Here is a 17,742-nt window from a genome sequence, read left to right as displayed (position 1 = left end):
TTTATTGATCTTTTCCAAGAACCAACTTTTAGTTTCATTAATTTTCTCTTTTTTTTCTATTTCCTATTTCATTTATTTCCACTCTTTATTATTTCCTTCCTTTGGCTTGCTTTGGGTTTAGTTTGCTCTTCTTTTTCTAGTTTCTTAAGGTGAAAGGTTAGGATATTGACTTGAAATCTTTCTTCTTTTCCAATATGATGTTTACAGCTATAAAGTTCCCTCTAAGCACCACTTTAGCTTCATCCCATAAGCTTTGATATGTTGTGTTTTTGCTTTCATTCCTCTTAAGGTATTTCTAATTTCCCCTGTGATTTCTTCTTTGATTCATTGGTTATTTAGTAGTGTGCTTTTATATTTTCACATATTTGTGAACTTCACAAAATCTCCTGTTGCTAACTTCTAATTTAATTCCATTGTGTTTGGAGGACAAACTTTGTATGATGTCAAACCTTTTAAATTTATTGAGGCATGTTTTATGGCCTAGCATTTGGTCTATCCTGAAGAATGTTCCATGTATACTTGAGAAAAATGTTTATTCTGCTGTTGTTGGGTGGAGTAATTTTTAGATATCTGTTAGGTCTAGTTGGTGTGTAATATTGTTCACATTTTCTACTTCCTTGTTGATCTTCTGCCCAGTTATTCTAGCCATTTTTTAAAAATTAATTAATTAATTTTTTTGGCTGCGTTGGGTCTTTGTTGCTGTGCACGGGCTTTCTCTAGTTGCAGCGAGCGGGGGCTACTCTTCGTTACAGTGTGCAGGCTTCTCATTGCGGTGGCTTCTCTTGTTGTGGAGCATGGGCTCTAGGTGCACAGGCTTCAGTAGATGTGGCACGCAGGCTCAGTAGTTGTAGCTCACAGGCTCCAGAGCGCAGGCTCAATAGTTGTGGTGCATGGGCTTAGTTGCCCCATGGCATGTGGGATCTTCCTTGATCAGGGCTCAAACCCGTGTCCCCTGCATTAGCAGGCAGATTCTAAATCACTGCGCCATGAGGGAAGCCCTCTAGCCATTACTGACAGTGGCAATATCCAGCTATTATTTGGGTTTTTTTTGTTTGTGTGTGTTTGTATTTTTTTTGGCTGAGCGCATGGCTTGCGGGATCTTAGTTCCCCAACCAGGGATTGAACCCGCACCCTCAGCAGTGAAAGTGTGGAGTCCTAACCACTGGACTACCAGGGATTTTCCTCCAACTAGTATTTTGAATTATCTACTTTCCCTCCAATTCTGTTAGTTTTTGCTTCAGGTTTTTGTTGTTAGAAGTGTATATATTTATAATCATGTTGTCTTCTTGATAGATTGACCCTTTTATTCTTATAAAATGTCCTTCTTGGCTTCCCTGGTGGCGCAGTGGTTGAGAGTCTGACTGCCGATGCAGGGGACGTGGTTTGGTGCCCCGGTCCGGGAAGATCCCACATGCCACGGAGCGGCTGGGCCCGTGAGCCATGGCCGCTGAGCCTGCGGGTTCGGAGCCTGTGCTCCACAATGGGAGAGGCCACAACAGTGAGAGGCCCGCGTACCACAAAAATAAATAAATAAATAAATAAATAAATTTTAAAAAATGTCCTTCTTGTCTCTAGTAATGATTTTTGTCTTTAAAGCCTATTTTATCTCCTACATGTATAACCACTCTAGCTCCCTTTGGTAACTCTTTTCATCATATCTTTTTCCATTCTTTCACTTTCAACAATTTTTTGTCTTTGAATCTCAGGTATATTTTTTGTGAACAACATGTAGTCAGAGCATGTTTTTTAATCTATTCTGCCAATCTCTGCCTTTTGATTAGGGTGTTTACTCCATTTACATTCAATATAAGTACTGATAAGGTAGGATTTATGTCTGACATTTTGCTTTCTTTTTTAAATATGTCATTTTTTGTTGTTCTTCTAGTCTGTGATTCTTGCCTTTTTTGTGTAAAATAGATATTTTCTAGTGTATCTTTTAAATTCATATTTGTTTCATTTACAATATTTTGGGAGAGTTATTTTCTTTGTTTTATATAAATTTATTTATTTATTTATTGGCTGCATTGGGTTTTTGTTGCTGGGCGCGGGCTTTCTCTAGTTTCGGCAAGTGGGTAAGTCCTGGGAGAGTTATTTTCTTAGTCGTTGCCCTGGGGATCACAATTAGCATCCTAATTTAAAACAATATAGTTCAGGGACTTCCCTGGTGGTCCAGTGGTTAAGAATCCGCCTTCCAATGCAGGGCATGAGGGTTTGATCCCTGGTCGGGGAACTAAGATCCCACATGCTGCAGGGCAACTAAGCCCGTGCGCCTGCATGCTGCAACGGAAGATCCGGCATGCCCCAACGAAGATCCTGCATGCCGCAACTAAGATCCAATGCAGAAAAAAAAAAAAAAAAATATATATATATATATATATATATATATAGTTCAGATTAATATTAACTTAATTTTCATAGTGTACAAAAACTTTGCTTCATTATAGCTCCATTCCCTCCTGACTCCTTCATGCTATTATCGTCATAAAAATTTGATCTTTAGGGCTTCCCTGGCGGCACAGTGGTTGAGAGTCCACCTGCTGATGCAGGGGATACGGGTTCATTCCCCGGTCCGGGAAGATCCCACATGCCGCGGAGCGGCTGGGCCCGTGAGCCATGGCCGCTGAGCCTGCGCCAAAAAAAAAAACCAAAAAATTGATCTTTATACATGATAAGCCTGTCAACACAGTCTTGTAATTATCATTTTATGCAATTGCCTTTTAAAGACAAAGAGTTAAAGACAAAAAAAGATTTACAAACAAAAATGTTTATACTGTCTTTTATAATGCCTATGTGTTTCCCTTACTGGTGTTATTTCTTTGTGTGGAGTCAAGTTACCATCTAGCGCAGTGGTCCCCAACATTTTTGGCACCAGGGACCGGTTTCATGGAAGACAGTTTTTCCACGGACTGGGGCGGGGTTGGGGGTGGGGGCGGGGAATGGTTGAGGGTTCAGGCAGTTAACGCGAGCAATGGTTCGGGCGGTCACGTGAGCGATGCTGAGCAGTAGATGAAACCTCACTTGCTCGCCTGCCGCTCACCTGCTGTGCGGCCTGGCTCCTAACCTGTACCGGGGACTGGGGACCCCAGATCTAATGTATTTCACTTCAGCTTGCAGGACTCCCTTCAGTATTTCTTATATGTCACGTCTGCTAATGACAAATTCTGTTTTTCTTTACTGGAGATGTCTTCATTTCTCTTTGTTTTTGAAGAAGAACACAAGGTTTTGATCCATTCTCATCCAAAACCTACTACAGCTTGAAGGTGGCCCAATTGGCAGTAACCCTGTCTTTGTGTCTTTTCTCAGGGCTTAGATTTATCCTGGCTTCACCACTTAACTAGCTGTGTGACCTTGGACAAGTATGTCACCTCTCCGTGCCTTAGTTTCCTCATACATAAAATGGAGATAACAGCGTTGTGGCCAGAGCCCCAAAGAGTGTTGGAGGATTAGCTTAGGACATATAAAGCCCTTGGGGCTGGTGTGGGCCCACAATAACACTGGCTCTAGCTCATTTGCCAAACAAAAACAAGCTATGGGGCAGAGGTGGAGGAAGGAAGGGGATTCAGTGAGCCACTAAGCTCTTCCCAGTTCCAGGGCTCTTCCCTAGGTTCTCTTTGACAACTGTCATCTGTTTTTCCTACCGGTGGCTACTAGGCTCATCACAGGCAGCCTGGAAGCTGGCAGGGGCAACTATAGAGATATGACATGGAAGGAAGCCCATCCCAGGTTGTAAGGCCTACACATGTGAATAAGACAAAGGGCAAAACCCACACTGTCCTCTTGGGATATCGCCTGGATCTGGAGTGCCTATGATGACGGCTGGCCAGGATAGACCCCATCAGTGGCCTGGGTCTTGCCCAAGCCTCCTCTCTGCTCGGCAGCACCTCTGGACCATTCTGAAGTTCCAGACAGACCTGAGAAGGAAGGTGCCTGTGCACCTTCCTGGTCTCTACAGGAAAAGACAGAACAGGTGCATGAAAATCTCCTGCAGCAATGAGGGTCAGTGCCCTTCCATCTTGTTTCTGTGCCCAAGTCATTGCTCAGGCCAGTCTCCCAGGACACCTATAAGCCACCAGGAAGCAAAGGTTTGTCTCCATTCTGCCACCACCTGGTCCAGCCCCACTGCCCTCCTTCCGTGGGCCACAGGTACCTCACCCTTCCCCCATCCTAGCCCCGTTCTTGCCCTCTCCTCCCTCCCAAACAAGTGAGACAGCTGACTCATGCCTCGAGGAAGGCCATTTATTTCCAAGATTTAGACTATACTTTTCAGACAGGACTTTTCAGAAGCAGGAAATCTTAGTTGTCGCCTAGAGAGGTGTGTCGAGGACACAGTGAAAGGAGACATGCGGACGTGGAGCAGAGGCTTATCCAACACGGTTACAGCACTTTTTTAAATGAGCAAAACATCTTTAAAAATCCTTATAAATTCTTTATAATATGTTACACATTTAGAGACAATATTTACAATAAAGGATGAGGGAGGGAGGAGCGAGAAACCTACTTTACAGCAAATCTTTGCATAAAACAAGAGGACTGATAGACGTGGCAGTGGGTTCACAACCCCACCTGGGCTTCCCTGGAATGAGTGAGGGCGTGTGTGGGGAGGCCTGTGATCTGAGGTCTATTTACAACTTGTGGGGAGAAGAGGGGGCTGGGTCCCACCCACCCTTCCAAAAGGAGCAGCCCGGCTGAGAGCTCATCAATCAGTGTGTCCGCATGCGCGCGCGCACGCGCGTGCGTGTGTGTTGGGTGGGGGGAGAGAGAGAGAGAGACAGACAGACACCAGGGATGTTTTCTACGCCCCCTCCTAAAGGGAAGAAGGTTCGGGACTGTGTGCCTCAGCTATGGAAGGAGCAGGCACAGCTGGAAGAACAAATAGAGGGGCAAGAGGTCTAGCAGGGGTGACCGTGGACCCTCCCCAAACCGTCTGGGGAACAGGCAGGTTCCCGTGGTCAAACCGCTTGGGGAGTGTGATTTAGAGATTGGAAAAAGGTGGTGGTGGGGGAATAACCCTGGTGAGTCTCAGTCCTGCCTCTTGAGAAGGTTGAGAAGTCCCAACCCCCTTCTCTGGCGCTGACAAGCAGCAGGGGGGCAGGATCCCTGTGTGCACCGAAGGCAGGGAGCCCCGGTGGGAGCTGGGTTTGAAGGGGGCAGGAGTGGCAGAAGTTGCTACTGGGAACACTTTGGGACAGTGACTACACACACTCGCACACACCACGCCCCTCCCCCCATGGACACCACCACCCTGCACCTCCTCTCCCCAGACATACATACACAACCGCCCTCCCTTAGCTGGCAGCTAGGAGCTAACTGCGGGGAGGTGGGCAGAGGAAAGGAGTGAAGAGCCAGCATCACCCAGTGTCTTTTCTTTAGTCTGAGGCTTGGGGGGGGTCCCTATCCACACCCCATGGCCGACAAGGGTCCCTAAGTGCAGACACAAAGGCCCAGAAGGGCACACTCTGTCACTTACCCAAGGGACAGAGAACCGCCCCAGGAGCCCTGCCCAGAGCCTCAGCAGCCTAGCCCCTCTCCGTCTCCTCAGCCCCGGAGCCCCCCCTCCCTCCCACTCCCACTCTGCGTCCAGTCCCGTCTTCTCTGCCCGCCCCCTAGCAATTCCAGCGCACAAACCAGAGACACGGCCTCAGCGCCTCCCACTTGCACCCGGATGCTCCCAGGGGCAACAAGGCGGGGCGGAGGTGCAAGCTGAGGCGATTCCTGGGAAACCAAGGGGCTCCGGGTGGGTCAAAGGGGCGCTCGGCGCGGAGGTGGGGGAAGGGGGGTGGAGGGAGGGGCGGTCACAGACACTGATGGAGGCGGGAGGCGGCCGAGCGGCGCGGGGGCTGGCTCTGCAGGGCCCCCGGCTCCCCGGGCGCGGGCGGCAACGAGGCGGCGGTCGACGGGACCCGCGCCTTGGTGGACTCCAGGCTGCTAAGCCCCGAGTCCTTGTTGTCACTGTGCGCCCGCGGGCCCACGGGCTCCGGGGGGCCCCCTCCGCCCAGCTCCTTCCACTCGTTGAAGTTGAGGTCGGTCAGCGGGCTCTGCACCACCACCGTGTGGCGGCGCCAGCTGCTCCGGCGCCGCCGCGTCTCGGGAGACAGCGGCCGCCTCAGCCGCACCGGCAGCATGTCGTCCGCGGTGCCGCGGAGGCGCAGCCGCAGCGCCTCGAGGCGCGAGGGCCGCGAGGCCAGCGCCGCCGCCGCCGCCGCCAGGGCCGCCGGGGGACGCAGCGACTCCTGGCTGCTGGACGAGGCGGAGCCCGGTAGCCTGACGGCCGCGCCCGCGCCCTCGCCGTCCGCTCGGCTCCGGGCCAGGCGGCGCCGCGCCAGGGTGTCGCCGGGCATCAGGTGGTGCGAGCTGAACGAGGGCTGGCGCTCCGGGAGCCCCCCGGGCCCCGCGCCGCCCTCCGTGTCCGTCTCCACGTGGCTAAGCTCGCTGCGCTCGTCGTCCGCCTCGTCCCCCGCGCCCGCTCGCCGGCCCCCGGCGCCCGAGCACACGCTGCGGTCCATGGTGGACAGGGTGGAGTAGCCCGAGACGATGGAGCGCGTGTCCGCGGCCGGCCGCTCCTCCAGCGCCGCCGGGGGGCTGAGGCGCCCGGGGGCCTCGGGGGCGGCGGCGCCCGGCCGCTGCCCCTCCGGCCGGTCCTGGGCCCCAGGCGCCGGCGCCGGCGCCCCCGCCCCCGCCTCGGGCTTGTGCGCCTCCTGCTCCGAGTCGTCGTCCGTGCTGCTGCCCAGCCCCCGCGCCTCCCGCCGCTTCTTCCTCTTGCGGTTGACCGCCGAGATGAAGGAGATCGCCAGCATCTCCCGGGAGTACGGCTCCTTCTTGGGGGCCCACGAGCCCTGTGCGGGAGACAGGTCAGTGTGCTGGGGGCGCCCGGAGAGCCTCAGCGCCCTCCAACGTCCCACCCCTACACCCCAACACCACAGCACCCAATCTCAACAGGTCCAAGCCCAGCACTCTCACGTCCGCTGTTCCTCCTGGACGGCTGTCCCAACTGGAGTGTCACTATGCACTCTAGAGACTACCCCTCTGCGCCCCCCTCAATCCTGAAGCCTCCTCGGCACCTCGTCCGGTCTTAATCCAGGCTCTCAGCTCTTTCCTGCGAGCTGGGGGCTGGTTTCTCACCTCGCCCCAACTTTCAATCCATTCTCTACATCCAGTGCTGCATAAATCCTTTTAGACACAGCTCTCCTAATAACAGACTCGCAACAGCGAATGACACTTGACAGTTTGAACCCATTTCACATATACTATTCTGGGTTATAATACCAGAGCCTGCAGGGACCTTTCTCGGACCACAGCTCCTCCCTCCCTCCCTCGCCTGCCACTCACTCACCTGGGAAACCTGACTTTCCACCTACTCAGTAGGTACAGGCCTCTCCAGGGCAACCCGCCCAAGCTCATTTCCTTTCCCACCGCACCCCATGCCATTTCCACCGTCCCATCAGCGCCCCACCCTGACAATCCCCAACCCCAGATCAATCCAACCACCAGCTCTGTTGCCAAAAGTGGCTTAAAAATCCTGTACAATCCGATGATTTGGATTGAAGCCGCTCCCAAACTGTGATTTACAGCCCCACGGTGGGCAACTTTCAGCCACTGCTCTCATTGCTGAGCCCCGTGGGTGTTTTTTGGTCCTGGCCTTCCATGATCACCCAGCAGAGCCCAAGCTGCCCATCACTGCCTCCTCCAACCTGGTTTTTAATCCTTTCTGGCCTCTCCTCTCTTGGGAGGCTCTTCTTCCTCCTCTTACTCTTAAGAAGCCGTGTTCCCAGGGCTCTGTTCTCAGCCCCTGTCCTCCCTCCCTGGGGACATCCTGCTCCCGAGGTCTCCCTTGGCCAACACCAAACTCTGTCTCTTGAGCTCCAGAGCTCTTCTTCCAACTGAATCTGTCGCTACCAAGGTGTCTGCCAGCACCTGAAACCCACCTATCTGGAACCACATTATGCTCCCTACCCCTGCCCCAAACTACCTCCATTCATGTCCCCAGCTCAGGGTGATTTCTCTGCCTCCTCCCTCTTCCCTCCTCCTCATCCTCTGTAAAGACGCTCAGTCTGCGTTTTCTGGGCCCTTCTGCCCTCTCCTACTAGAACCCCCTGCCGCCACCCTCGCCTCACTCCAGCCCTTCCCCCTCAGGAGCCCTTAGTCCTTCTAAGGCAAGGCAGGAATCTAATCGCCTCCAGACTCTGCAGGACCCCACCCCCACCAGGATAAAGCACAGACACAGGGCCCTTCACACAACCTGCCTAGTGCCCCCCCCGCCCCCACACAGCCTTCACTCTGGCGATGCTGCCCTCCGACCCCTCCCTCGATAGGACTAGCATTGGCAGCCCTTAGTCCCACCCCACCCCCCCACCCTATTTATGGGATGAGCTCTTACTCCCTCTACGAGGCCCAGCTCAAACACGGCATTCTCTATACAGCAACCTCCCACCCAGCTCTCCCTTTGGCTGATCTGGGAAATCTCTTCTTCTCTTCTCATAGGCCTTTGAAACTACACATACACCAGCTCTTCTCATGTCAGAATAGCTTTGTTTCCATATCATCTATTATCAAACCCTGAGTTCTCTGAGGGCAAGGTCAGTGGCTTATTTGTGTTTGCATCCATGACTCCTGGTACAGTGCCTGTCACGTAACAGGCACTTGAGAAATGTTAAGTGAATGGGGTGAATGGGGTCCCCTGAACATAAAAAGCCCTGTAGAAACGGATGCTGGGACTGGTCCCCAGCTGGGCTGAAATGACCTGCCCTTGCATCCCTTCTCACAGGTCACCTCCTGATTCAGCTGCAGTGTAACAGGCACACCTCGGAGACACTGCAGGCTCAGTTCCAGACTACAGGAATAAGGCAAATACTGCAGTAAAGCGAGCCACATGAATTTTTTTGTTTCCCGGAGCATATAAAAGTTATGCGTACACTGTAGTCTGTTCAGCGTGTGCTAGCATTATGGCTAAAAAAAGGTACAGCCTTTCATTTAAAAATACCTTATTGCTGGGCTTCCCTGGTGGTACAGTGGTTGGGAGTCCGCCTGCCAAGGCAGGGGACACGGGTTCAAGCCCCGGTCCAGGAGGATTCCCCCATGCCACAGAGCGACTAAGCCTGTGTGCCACAACTACTGAGCCTGCGAGCCACAACTACTGAAGCCCACGTGCCTAGAGCCCGTGCTCCACAACAAGAGAAGCCACCGCAACGAGAAGCCCGCGCACAGCAATGAAGAGTAGCCCCTGCTCTCTGCAACTAGAGAAAAGCCAGCACGCGGCATCGAAGATCCAACGCAGCCAAAAATAAAATAAAAAATTTATAAAAAAAATACTTTATTGCTACAGAATACCATTATCTGAGCCTTCAGGGAGTCGTAATTTTTTGCAATAGTAACATCAAAGTTCACTGATCACAGATCACCGTAACGAACATAATTATCATGAAAAGGTTGAAATATCGCAAGAATTATCAAAAACGTGACACAGACATGAAGTGAGCAAATACTGTTGGAAAAATGGTGCCAAGAGACTTGCTCAACATAGGGTGGCCACAAACCTTCAATTTGTTTAAAAAAAAAATGCGGTATCTGTGAAGCACGATAAAGGAAAGCGCAAGAAAACGCGGTGTGTTTGTAGTGGATGGAGACATAGAGCTGCCTCCCGTGGCCACGGCACTCTCCCACATCAGTTAGTTTTGAGAAAGCCGGAGCCTGTCAGCGATTCAGGATTCACAGGCGTGCAGCTCCTGGGCTGTGTCTGCCCACACAGCACGACTCCAGAAGGCACCACCTGCAGCACTGCTATGACCAGCGTGAGGCACATGGTGGCCAGCACCGCTTTCTGCCTCTGCTCTCTGAGAGACCTGAGAGGCCGCTGGGATCATCTGATCAAATTACCCTCTCATCCTGGCTAGTTACAGAAGCAATGAGGTCAGAATGGTCACTTTCAGGGAATGCAGAGGTCAGCAGGTTCACATAAAGGCTGAGGGGTCAGTCCAGGAGAGGCTACAGGAAACCAGGAGTCTAGCACGAGCAAGGGGTGGAGGTGATCAGGAGCTAGATTCAGGTCGCTATAATGAACTTGCTCCCCGCCACAGCAGTCTTGTGATGGAGTGAGCTCCCCATCACCAGAGGTGTGCAGGCAGAGGCTCTATGGAGAGGTTACAGGGGTCCTCTGCACCAGACTAGAGCAGCCTTCTTTCTGTCCAGTGCTTTCATCTGACACATAATGAGCTGATGAGCACCTCCTTGGTGTCAGGCACACTGATCTCACTGGGACTCAGCCAGTGCTTAGAGATCCAGAGAGAAATGAGCCCAGTTTGACCAGCCAACATTTAGTTGACTCCACTACTACGGACAGAACTGTTCCCCCATCAAATTCATATGACGAAGCCCTAACCCCCAATGTGATAGTATTTGGGGTCTTTGGGAGGTAATTAGGTTTAGATGAGGTCACGAGGGTGGGGCCCTTATGGTGGAATTAGTGCCCTTACAAGAAGAGACACCAGAGAGCTTGCTGTCTCTCTCGCATGAATGCTCGGTTTCTGCTTGCCATATGAGGACACAGTGAGAAGGCAGCCGTCTACAAGCCGGGAAGAGCGCTTCCACCAGAAACTGACCATGCTAACATCTTGATCTTGGACTTCTAGCCTCCAGAACTGTGAGAAAATAAATTTCTGTTGTTTTAAGCCACCCAGTCTATAGTATTTTGTTATGGCAGCCTGAGCTGATTAAGCCACACTCCTGGCCTTTGGGCTGCCTGGGGCAGGCATCCTGGCCTTTACTGGTTCCGTCTCACAGGGCAGGCTCTGGAGCAAGCAACTCACTGCCTGTGAGACCTGGTTCAAAGAACCGGCTTGGGTTTCATTGTTTTCAATTTCATTGATTTCTGTTCTTATCTTTATTATTTCCTTCTTTCTGTTGGCTTTGGGCTCTGCAAAGACCTTAAAAAATAATTATTATATCAGACATATTTGTTGTTAACCCCACATTTGAGGATAAATCTTATCCCCATAAATGGTATGAGCAAGCTGAGGATCAGAAAGAGGTTAAGTAACTTGCCCAATGTCCCAAAGCTACTAAGTAGTGGAGCCAGGGCTCAGACCCAGGACTGTCTGTGCTTCTAACTGCTGAGCAACACTGCCTCCAGGCCACCTAACTCCCAAGCCGGATCCTCTACTACAGCAGTTACCTCCCCAAGCACTGCCAAGTTGAGCGACTTCTCAGCTTACCTTGGACACTCGGTATTTCCCACCTTCCTTCCCAGTGACTATCAATCTTCTTCAAGGCTCCAATCACAATTCTCCCAACTCCCTTGACCAAAAAGCAAAGTGGGCTGGCTTGTACAGGGATATAACTTTCAGAATTGCCGTGGCACTTACCTTGGACTTGGCTGAACTACAGGTGGTGGAATCTATTGTTAAGAAAGGAAAGAAAAATGAAAGTTGGATTGAGCAACAGAAGACTGAGTCTTGTAAACACAATTCCCTCTCCTCAAAGGCTTCAGAAACCAGGGAGTCTGGAAACCTGAGCTCTCCCCAGATCCTGGGAGTGTGATGGGCCTCTGATGTCACTTCCTATGGGATAAGGATGGAGCAGAGAAGGATGTCAGTAACCACTTCCTTTTGAGGCAGAAAGTGACATCAGGCTGCCAGCCACTGGACCCTCATTTGCTCAGGGTTAAGAGCAAGGGGGACTTTTCTTTGGCCTAGTTCCTCTCCCCTCCCCTCCTATCCCTGTTACTCTGAAGCACTGGAGAGAAAATGCCAAATATCAGATGCAGTTCACGGAAACCACGACAATGAAACACATCAAATCACAGATGCTCTGGAGGAATGGAGACCACACGGTGCACAGACAGGTGGATGCCCTATATCCACCCTCCCCCCAACCCCACTTCCAGGCATGAGAGGGCAGAGGGACCATGTGAATGATGCAGTACAGGGCCGACAGGAAGTGGGTGGGGCAGGAAGTAGAGAGGGCTGGTGATTACAGCCTGGAAAGGTTCCACCTCCAGACCTGAGGTCAGTCTGCCCTCGTGGGGCACGGCTGCTGTTAATAATCAGCTATGAAGGGATGCGGGTCCCACTCCCCTAATATCACTGGGGTGGAGAAGGAACCAGAAACAAGTCCTGGCAGTGCTGTCTCCAGGACTGGGGAGGGAGCAGGCCGATCCCAGGATCTCCCGGGGTCCCAGGGGGCAGTGGGCAGGTGCGGTTAATCCACGCTCTCCGGCAAGCAAGTTAGATGCCTCCTCCCCAGCCCTCCCCTGCACACAGTGAGAAGAGCAGACGGGCTAACCACACGGCGACACACACGGGGCAGGAGAGTGGCAGCAGGTGATTAGAAGAGACCGGGGGGGGGTCCCCTCTGCCATCCCCACCCCCCATGTCCTCTGACCCCCTCCCCAGCCTGCCTCTTGCAACTAGGGGTGCTGTGGTATGCCTCTGTCAGACAGAAGCAGTCAAAATACTAAGGGCGGGTCACCCACAGGTGGTAGGAGTTAGTGGCTCGAGCCAAGAAGGGACTGGCCGTTCCTTGGGCCCTGGACTCCTCCGCTATGATAAGGCCAGAGGCCTGGAAGCAGGACTTAGGGGCTGAGTAGCCAGGGGCTCTGATTTCGGAAGCAGGAAGAGCCAGCCCTTGGAGGCGGCTGAGGCAGGAGCTATAGATATACAGAGGCTTCCAGGGTAGCATCCCTGGTGTCCGGAGACGCTGGGTCCCACTACCAGCAAGCCTCCCCCACCCAGATAACCAGAAGTGGCCGAACTCGGCAGAGAGAAAGCCACAGAGCGTGAGGGACTGCAGGAGGGCAGCCATGCAGTGCCCAGACTTCCTGGCAAGAGGGACCAGACGTGGCTCCAACAAGTGCCTCCTTCCTCCTGAGAAGGGGCTTCTGGATGGGACGTGGGTGGGGGTAAGTTGTTAACAACTGTGGGTAACTGGCATGTCAGGGTGAGGGCCTCATGGCCCCGGACCGTCCTGCCTGCCCCTCGTGCCTGCCCAGCCTTCTTATAATCACCCGCCACTGTTAGTGACCGAGGCCGCGATGCCACACTGTACCCGTTAAATCTCCAACAGGTCCGCTGGAGGAGGGAAGGGGAGGAGGAGAGAAGGGGCAGGATCCAGGGGATAGGGGGAGAGCACAGGGAGAAGAGGGAGGAGGGGTGGAGGGGTGCAAGGAGAAAAGGAAGAAAAATTAAAAAGAGGAACGTGCCCAGGACACAGCCCATGAGAAATAAAAAGCTCAGGAAAGCAATCAGTGAAAACAAAGCCCCTACCCAGCCCGGCGTGGGCACGGCTGAGTCGCGGAGGAGGCGGCACACGGGCAGGCTGGGCCTCCCCAGAGAGGCAGAAGGCCCCACCACAGCCCAGTCCAGCGGCGCGGGCAGGAGCAGGGAAGCTGGGCCCCTGGCCAGCCATCTGGGACCCTCGGGAATGCAGATCCCACCCCCTCTCCACCCCTTCCCAGGCCCCTGCTCTCACCTGAGCCTGGCTCACCAGGGGGCACTGTCCTGCCAATGTTAGGCAGGAGGTACTCGATGTTGGGCACTGACTGAGGCTCCCTGTCGTCCACAGGGGTCTGCAAACAGAAGGAGGGTCAGCCAGCACAGCCTCAGTTGTCTGACTGCAGACCCGACGGAACGGGGAACCCTGAGGACAGGGCGCAGGTCTCCTCCATCAGACCGGGGCTCACCCGTGCAGGGAACGTCTCCTTCATCAGCCAGGCGCTCGAGTGCAGGTCCTACGTGTCCCCCATTAGACTGTTTTGTGCCTTCCCCCCCCACACCTTGGCTGAACCCTAAAGGCCGGAGCTGTGACTCCCTCATCAGACTGGACCTTCCTAAGCCCTCTATCCTCCTCGTAAGATTGGAGGACAGGGTCTGCCTTTGCTACTGGACTGTTTCCTTAGGGCAAGGCCTCTATCTCCCCCTCAGACTGGGGCTCATGAAGGTGAGGACTGTTGTCTCCCATCAGATTGGAGGCTCCGGAGGAGAGGGCTTATGTTCCTTCCATCAGACTGGGATGTCCCAAGGGCAGGGACCTTCCCCTGCTTCAGTCTTGCTGCCCACCCCTCCCACCTGGGACGAGGGCCCACCATCGACCAGACCCCACCCCACGGGCCCTCTGCATCACTCACTCTCTCTCCCTTGTCCTCGTTGTCGCTGAAGAACCAGTCTGACTGCAGAGGAGACAAAAGGAAGTGATGGAATCAGCGTGGGAAGGAGCTGAGGGAAGACAGGGAGACACGGGCTCCCAACCTGCTCAGTTCAGAGGACCCACTCAAGCACACCTGTTGGAAAAGTCTGGACCCCAGTGTGGAAAGGAAATGCAGCCTGGAGTGGGAGAAGGCCTGAGCACAGATGGCTGGCTGGCTCAGGGAGAGCTTCTTTGCCTGTTTTTCACTAAACACAGCCCCCTGCACGTCACCTGAAGCGAGGGGGCAGCAGCGCCATCTAGTGCCAGCCAGGTCCACTGCGGGGACAAGGCCAGCCGCGGTGGCTGTAGCTGCATGTACTCGACACCACACTGACAACAGGGGTGGAACCCCCCCACCCCCCCGGAAAAGGCAAGTGCCTAGAGGGAGGTGTTAGGAGGTTCCCTGAGGGGCAGGCAGGCAAGGTTTTCTCATAAATGCCAAACAGAATAGAAAATAAAGTAATAATCCCACTCAGATATATTTTGTGAAATTTGAGAATCTTGAAGATAAAACTCTAAAAGTTGGGCTTCCCTGGTGGCGCAGTGGTTGAGAGTCCGCCTGCCGATGCAGGGGACACGGGTTCGTACCCTGGTCCGGGAGGATCCCACATGCCGTGGAGTGGCTAGGCCCGTGAGCGCGTCCGGAGCCTGCGCTCCACAGCGGGAGAGGCCGCAGTAGTGAGAGGCCCACGTACCGCAAAAAAAAAAAAAAAAACCTCTAACTCTAAAAGTTTTCTGAGGAACAAAAACAGATTGCTTACACGTGAACACGTATCAGCTTTAACTAGGACTTTCAGCAGCAACAGACACAAGAAGACAAGGAAGTAATATTTTTGATGTGTTTCTGAACTACAAGTGCAGGGATTTTGAACCTAGAACTTTATACCTTGCTAAGCTCTCATTTAAATTTGAGTGTGAAATAAAGCTATTCTAAGACGTCAGAAAGTTTGCTACACAAAGACTATCTTAACCGAGTACATGAGCAAGTAAAGAAATGAATCCAGGATGGAACAAGAAGTTCTAAGAAGTAAGGATGGATAATAGCGTAGAAAAGTCAACTGTTACCAAACTAAGCAATGACGCACACACACACATGTACAAACACAGACAAAGTATACCCATGACAATCTGGAATTCAAATTCAGAGGGAGAAACCAGTGACAGGTGAAAGGACACTAAGGTACTTGGCTTTTAGATGTGGTGGAAGAAAGATGTGGATACTGGTAAGCTCTAGAAATTGATAGGAAAAATTAAACGTAACTACAGGCTTTTGCAATTGTATCATTCAACGTAAGTATGGGTTTTATAAATTATGTAAGTTTTATATCAGGAAAATAAAATGAACCCATCCAAAGCAAGGTAGAAAAGACCAAAAAAAGGAAATAAAATGAAAATGTAGTAAACAGAAAATGACATTTAAGATGGCAGAAATAAGCCCTGACAGGGACTTCCCTGGGGGCGCAGTGGTTAAGAATCTGCCTGCCTATGCAGGGGACACGGGTTCGAGCCCTGGTCTGGAAAGAACCCACATGCCTCAGAGCAACTAAGCCCGTGCACCACAACTACTGAGCCTGCACTCTAGAGCCCGTGAGCCACAGCTACTGAGCCCATGCGCCACAACTACTGAAGCCCACGTGCCTAGAGCCCATGCTCCGCAACAAGAGAAGCCACCGCAATGAGAAGTCCATGCACCACAACGAAGAGTAGCCCCCGCTCGACGCAACTAGAGAAAACCTGTGTGCGGCAACAAATGCAATGCAGCCAAAAATTAAATAAATAAATAAGTCCTGACAGTACAGAAATTACAAAAAAGTAAATGAGCTAAGCTCACTAACTGAAAGTTCAAACACACACTTAAAATTAGCATCTGGAAGGTGGATTGAAAATACACACATTAACCTATCAGAGTGGTAATTATTGGGGGGTGGGCAGAGTGGGCTTTGGAATGAGGCGGGGAAACAAGGAGACTTGCAAGGTTGATTATGACCTTGGGCCATGAACCTCAGTTATTATTCATCATGATCAGGCATATGATTAACTCAAATAAGACAGAAGAGAAACAAGAGACAGAAGAGAAAAGAGAGATAGAGGATGAGGGAGAAATGCAGGATCTGGAGTCAGCTTCGGGCTCAAGTCCACATCAGGTAAATTACCTCTCTATTTACTTATCTTTAAAATGGGCATAATGTATGAGTATCTACTTCTAAAACTGTGGTGAAGATTAAAATAAAATACTGTATGGCTGTTATCTAAAAGACAGGAAATAAATAACAAGTGTTGGCAAGGATGTGGAGAAAAGGAAACCCTCCTACGCTGTTGGTGGGAATGTAAATTGGTGCAGCCACTATGGAAAACAGTATGGAGGGTCCTCAAAAAATTAAAAATAGAACTACCATATGACCCAGCGAATCCACTTCTGGGTATTTATCTGAAGGAAACAAAAACACTAACTTGAAAACATACATGCGTCCCCATGTTCGTTGCAGCATTATTCACCATAGCCAAGACATGGATGCAACCTAAGTGTCCATCGATGGATGAATGGATAAAGAAAATGTGCATATACTGTATGTGTGTGTATACACACACACAAACACACACACACACATATGCAGTAGAATATTATTCAACAATTTAAAAAAGGAAATCGGACTTCCCTGGTGACGCAGTGGTTGAGAGTCCGCCTGCCGATGCAGGGGACACGGATTCATGCCCCGGTCCGGGAGGATCCCACGTGCCGCAGAGCGGCTGGGCCCGTGAGCCATGGCCGCTGAGCCTGTGCATCCGGAGCCTGTGCTCCGCAACGGGAGAGGCCACAACACTGAGAGGCCCCCATACCGCAAAAAAAAAAGGAAATCTTGCCATTTGCAACAACATGGATGAAACTTGAGGGTATTATGCTAAAGTGAAACGACAGAGAGAGACAAACACTGTATGATCTCACTTATATGTGGCATAAGAAACCCCCAAATTATCCAAGTTCATAGATGCAGACAACAGACTGGTGGTTGCCAGAGGTGAGGGGGTGGAGGGTGGTTGAGATGAGTGAAGGCAGTCAAAAGGTACAAACTCCCAGTTATAAAATGAGCAAGTCCTGGGGATGTAATGTGCATCATGGTGACTATAGCTAATAACACTACTGTATATTTGAAAGTTTCAAAGAGAGTAGATCTTGAAAGTTCTCATCACAAGGAAAAAGAACTTGTCACTGTGTGTGGTGACGGATGTTAACGAGACTTACCGTGCTGATCATTTCACAATCTATACAAATATTGAATCATTAATGTTATACACCTGAAACTAATAAATGTTGTATGTCAATTACATCTCAATTTAAAAAAACAAAAAAGAAATACCATATGTAAAACATCTAGTACAACACATTAATGTATAATAAATGTTAGCTCTTTTTTTTTTTTTTTTGGCGGTACGCGGGCCTCTCACTGCTGTGGCCTCTCCCGCTGCGAAGCACAGGCTCCGGACGCTCAGGCTCAGCGGCCATGGCTCACGGGCCCAGCTGCTCCACGGCATGTGGGATCTTCCCGGACCGGGGCACGAACCCGGGCCCCC

The 17,742-nt window shown here is 51.6% G+C and overlaps 1 protein-coding gene across 1 annotated transcript in view; it reads right to left on the bottom strand.

The window, feature by feature from the left end:
- Window positions 1-2,481: 2,481 nt before the first annotated feature.
- ARHGAP23 (Rho GTPase activating protein 23) overlaps window positions 2,482-17,742 on the bottom strand; it is a 54,427-nt gene continuing 39,166 nt past the window's right edge. Inside the window, 4 exon segments of the mRNA XM_089901176.1 lie at window positions 2,482-6,833; window positions 11,355-11,386; window positions 13,459-13,555; window positions 14,114-14,155. Coding sequence (XP_089757302.1) covers window positions 5,793-6,833; window positions 11,355-11,386; window positions 13,459-13,555; window positions 14,114-14,155 — 1,212 coding nt within the window. The 3' untranslated portion in view covers window positions 2,482-5,792.

Source organism: Delphinapterus leucas, chromosome 19, assembly GCF_059928025.1.
Source record: "Delphinapterus leucas isolate spDelLeu-1000000601 "Yukka" chromosome 19, BTC_Dleu_Yukka2, whole genome shotgun sequence".
In the NCBI taxonomy this organism is placed as follows: Eukaryota; Metazoa; Chordata; class Mammalia; order Artiodactyla; family Monodontidae; genus Delphinapterus; species Delphinapterus leucas.
The sequence above is the reverse complement of the archived record's forward strand: the minus strand, read 5'-3'. Positions and strand labels throughout refer to the sequence as shown.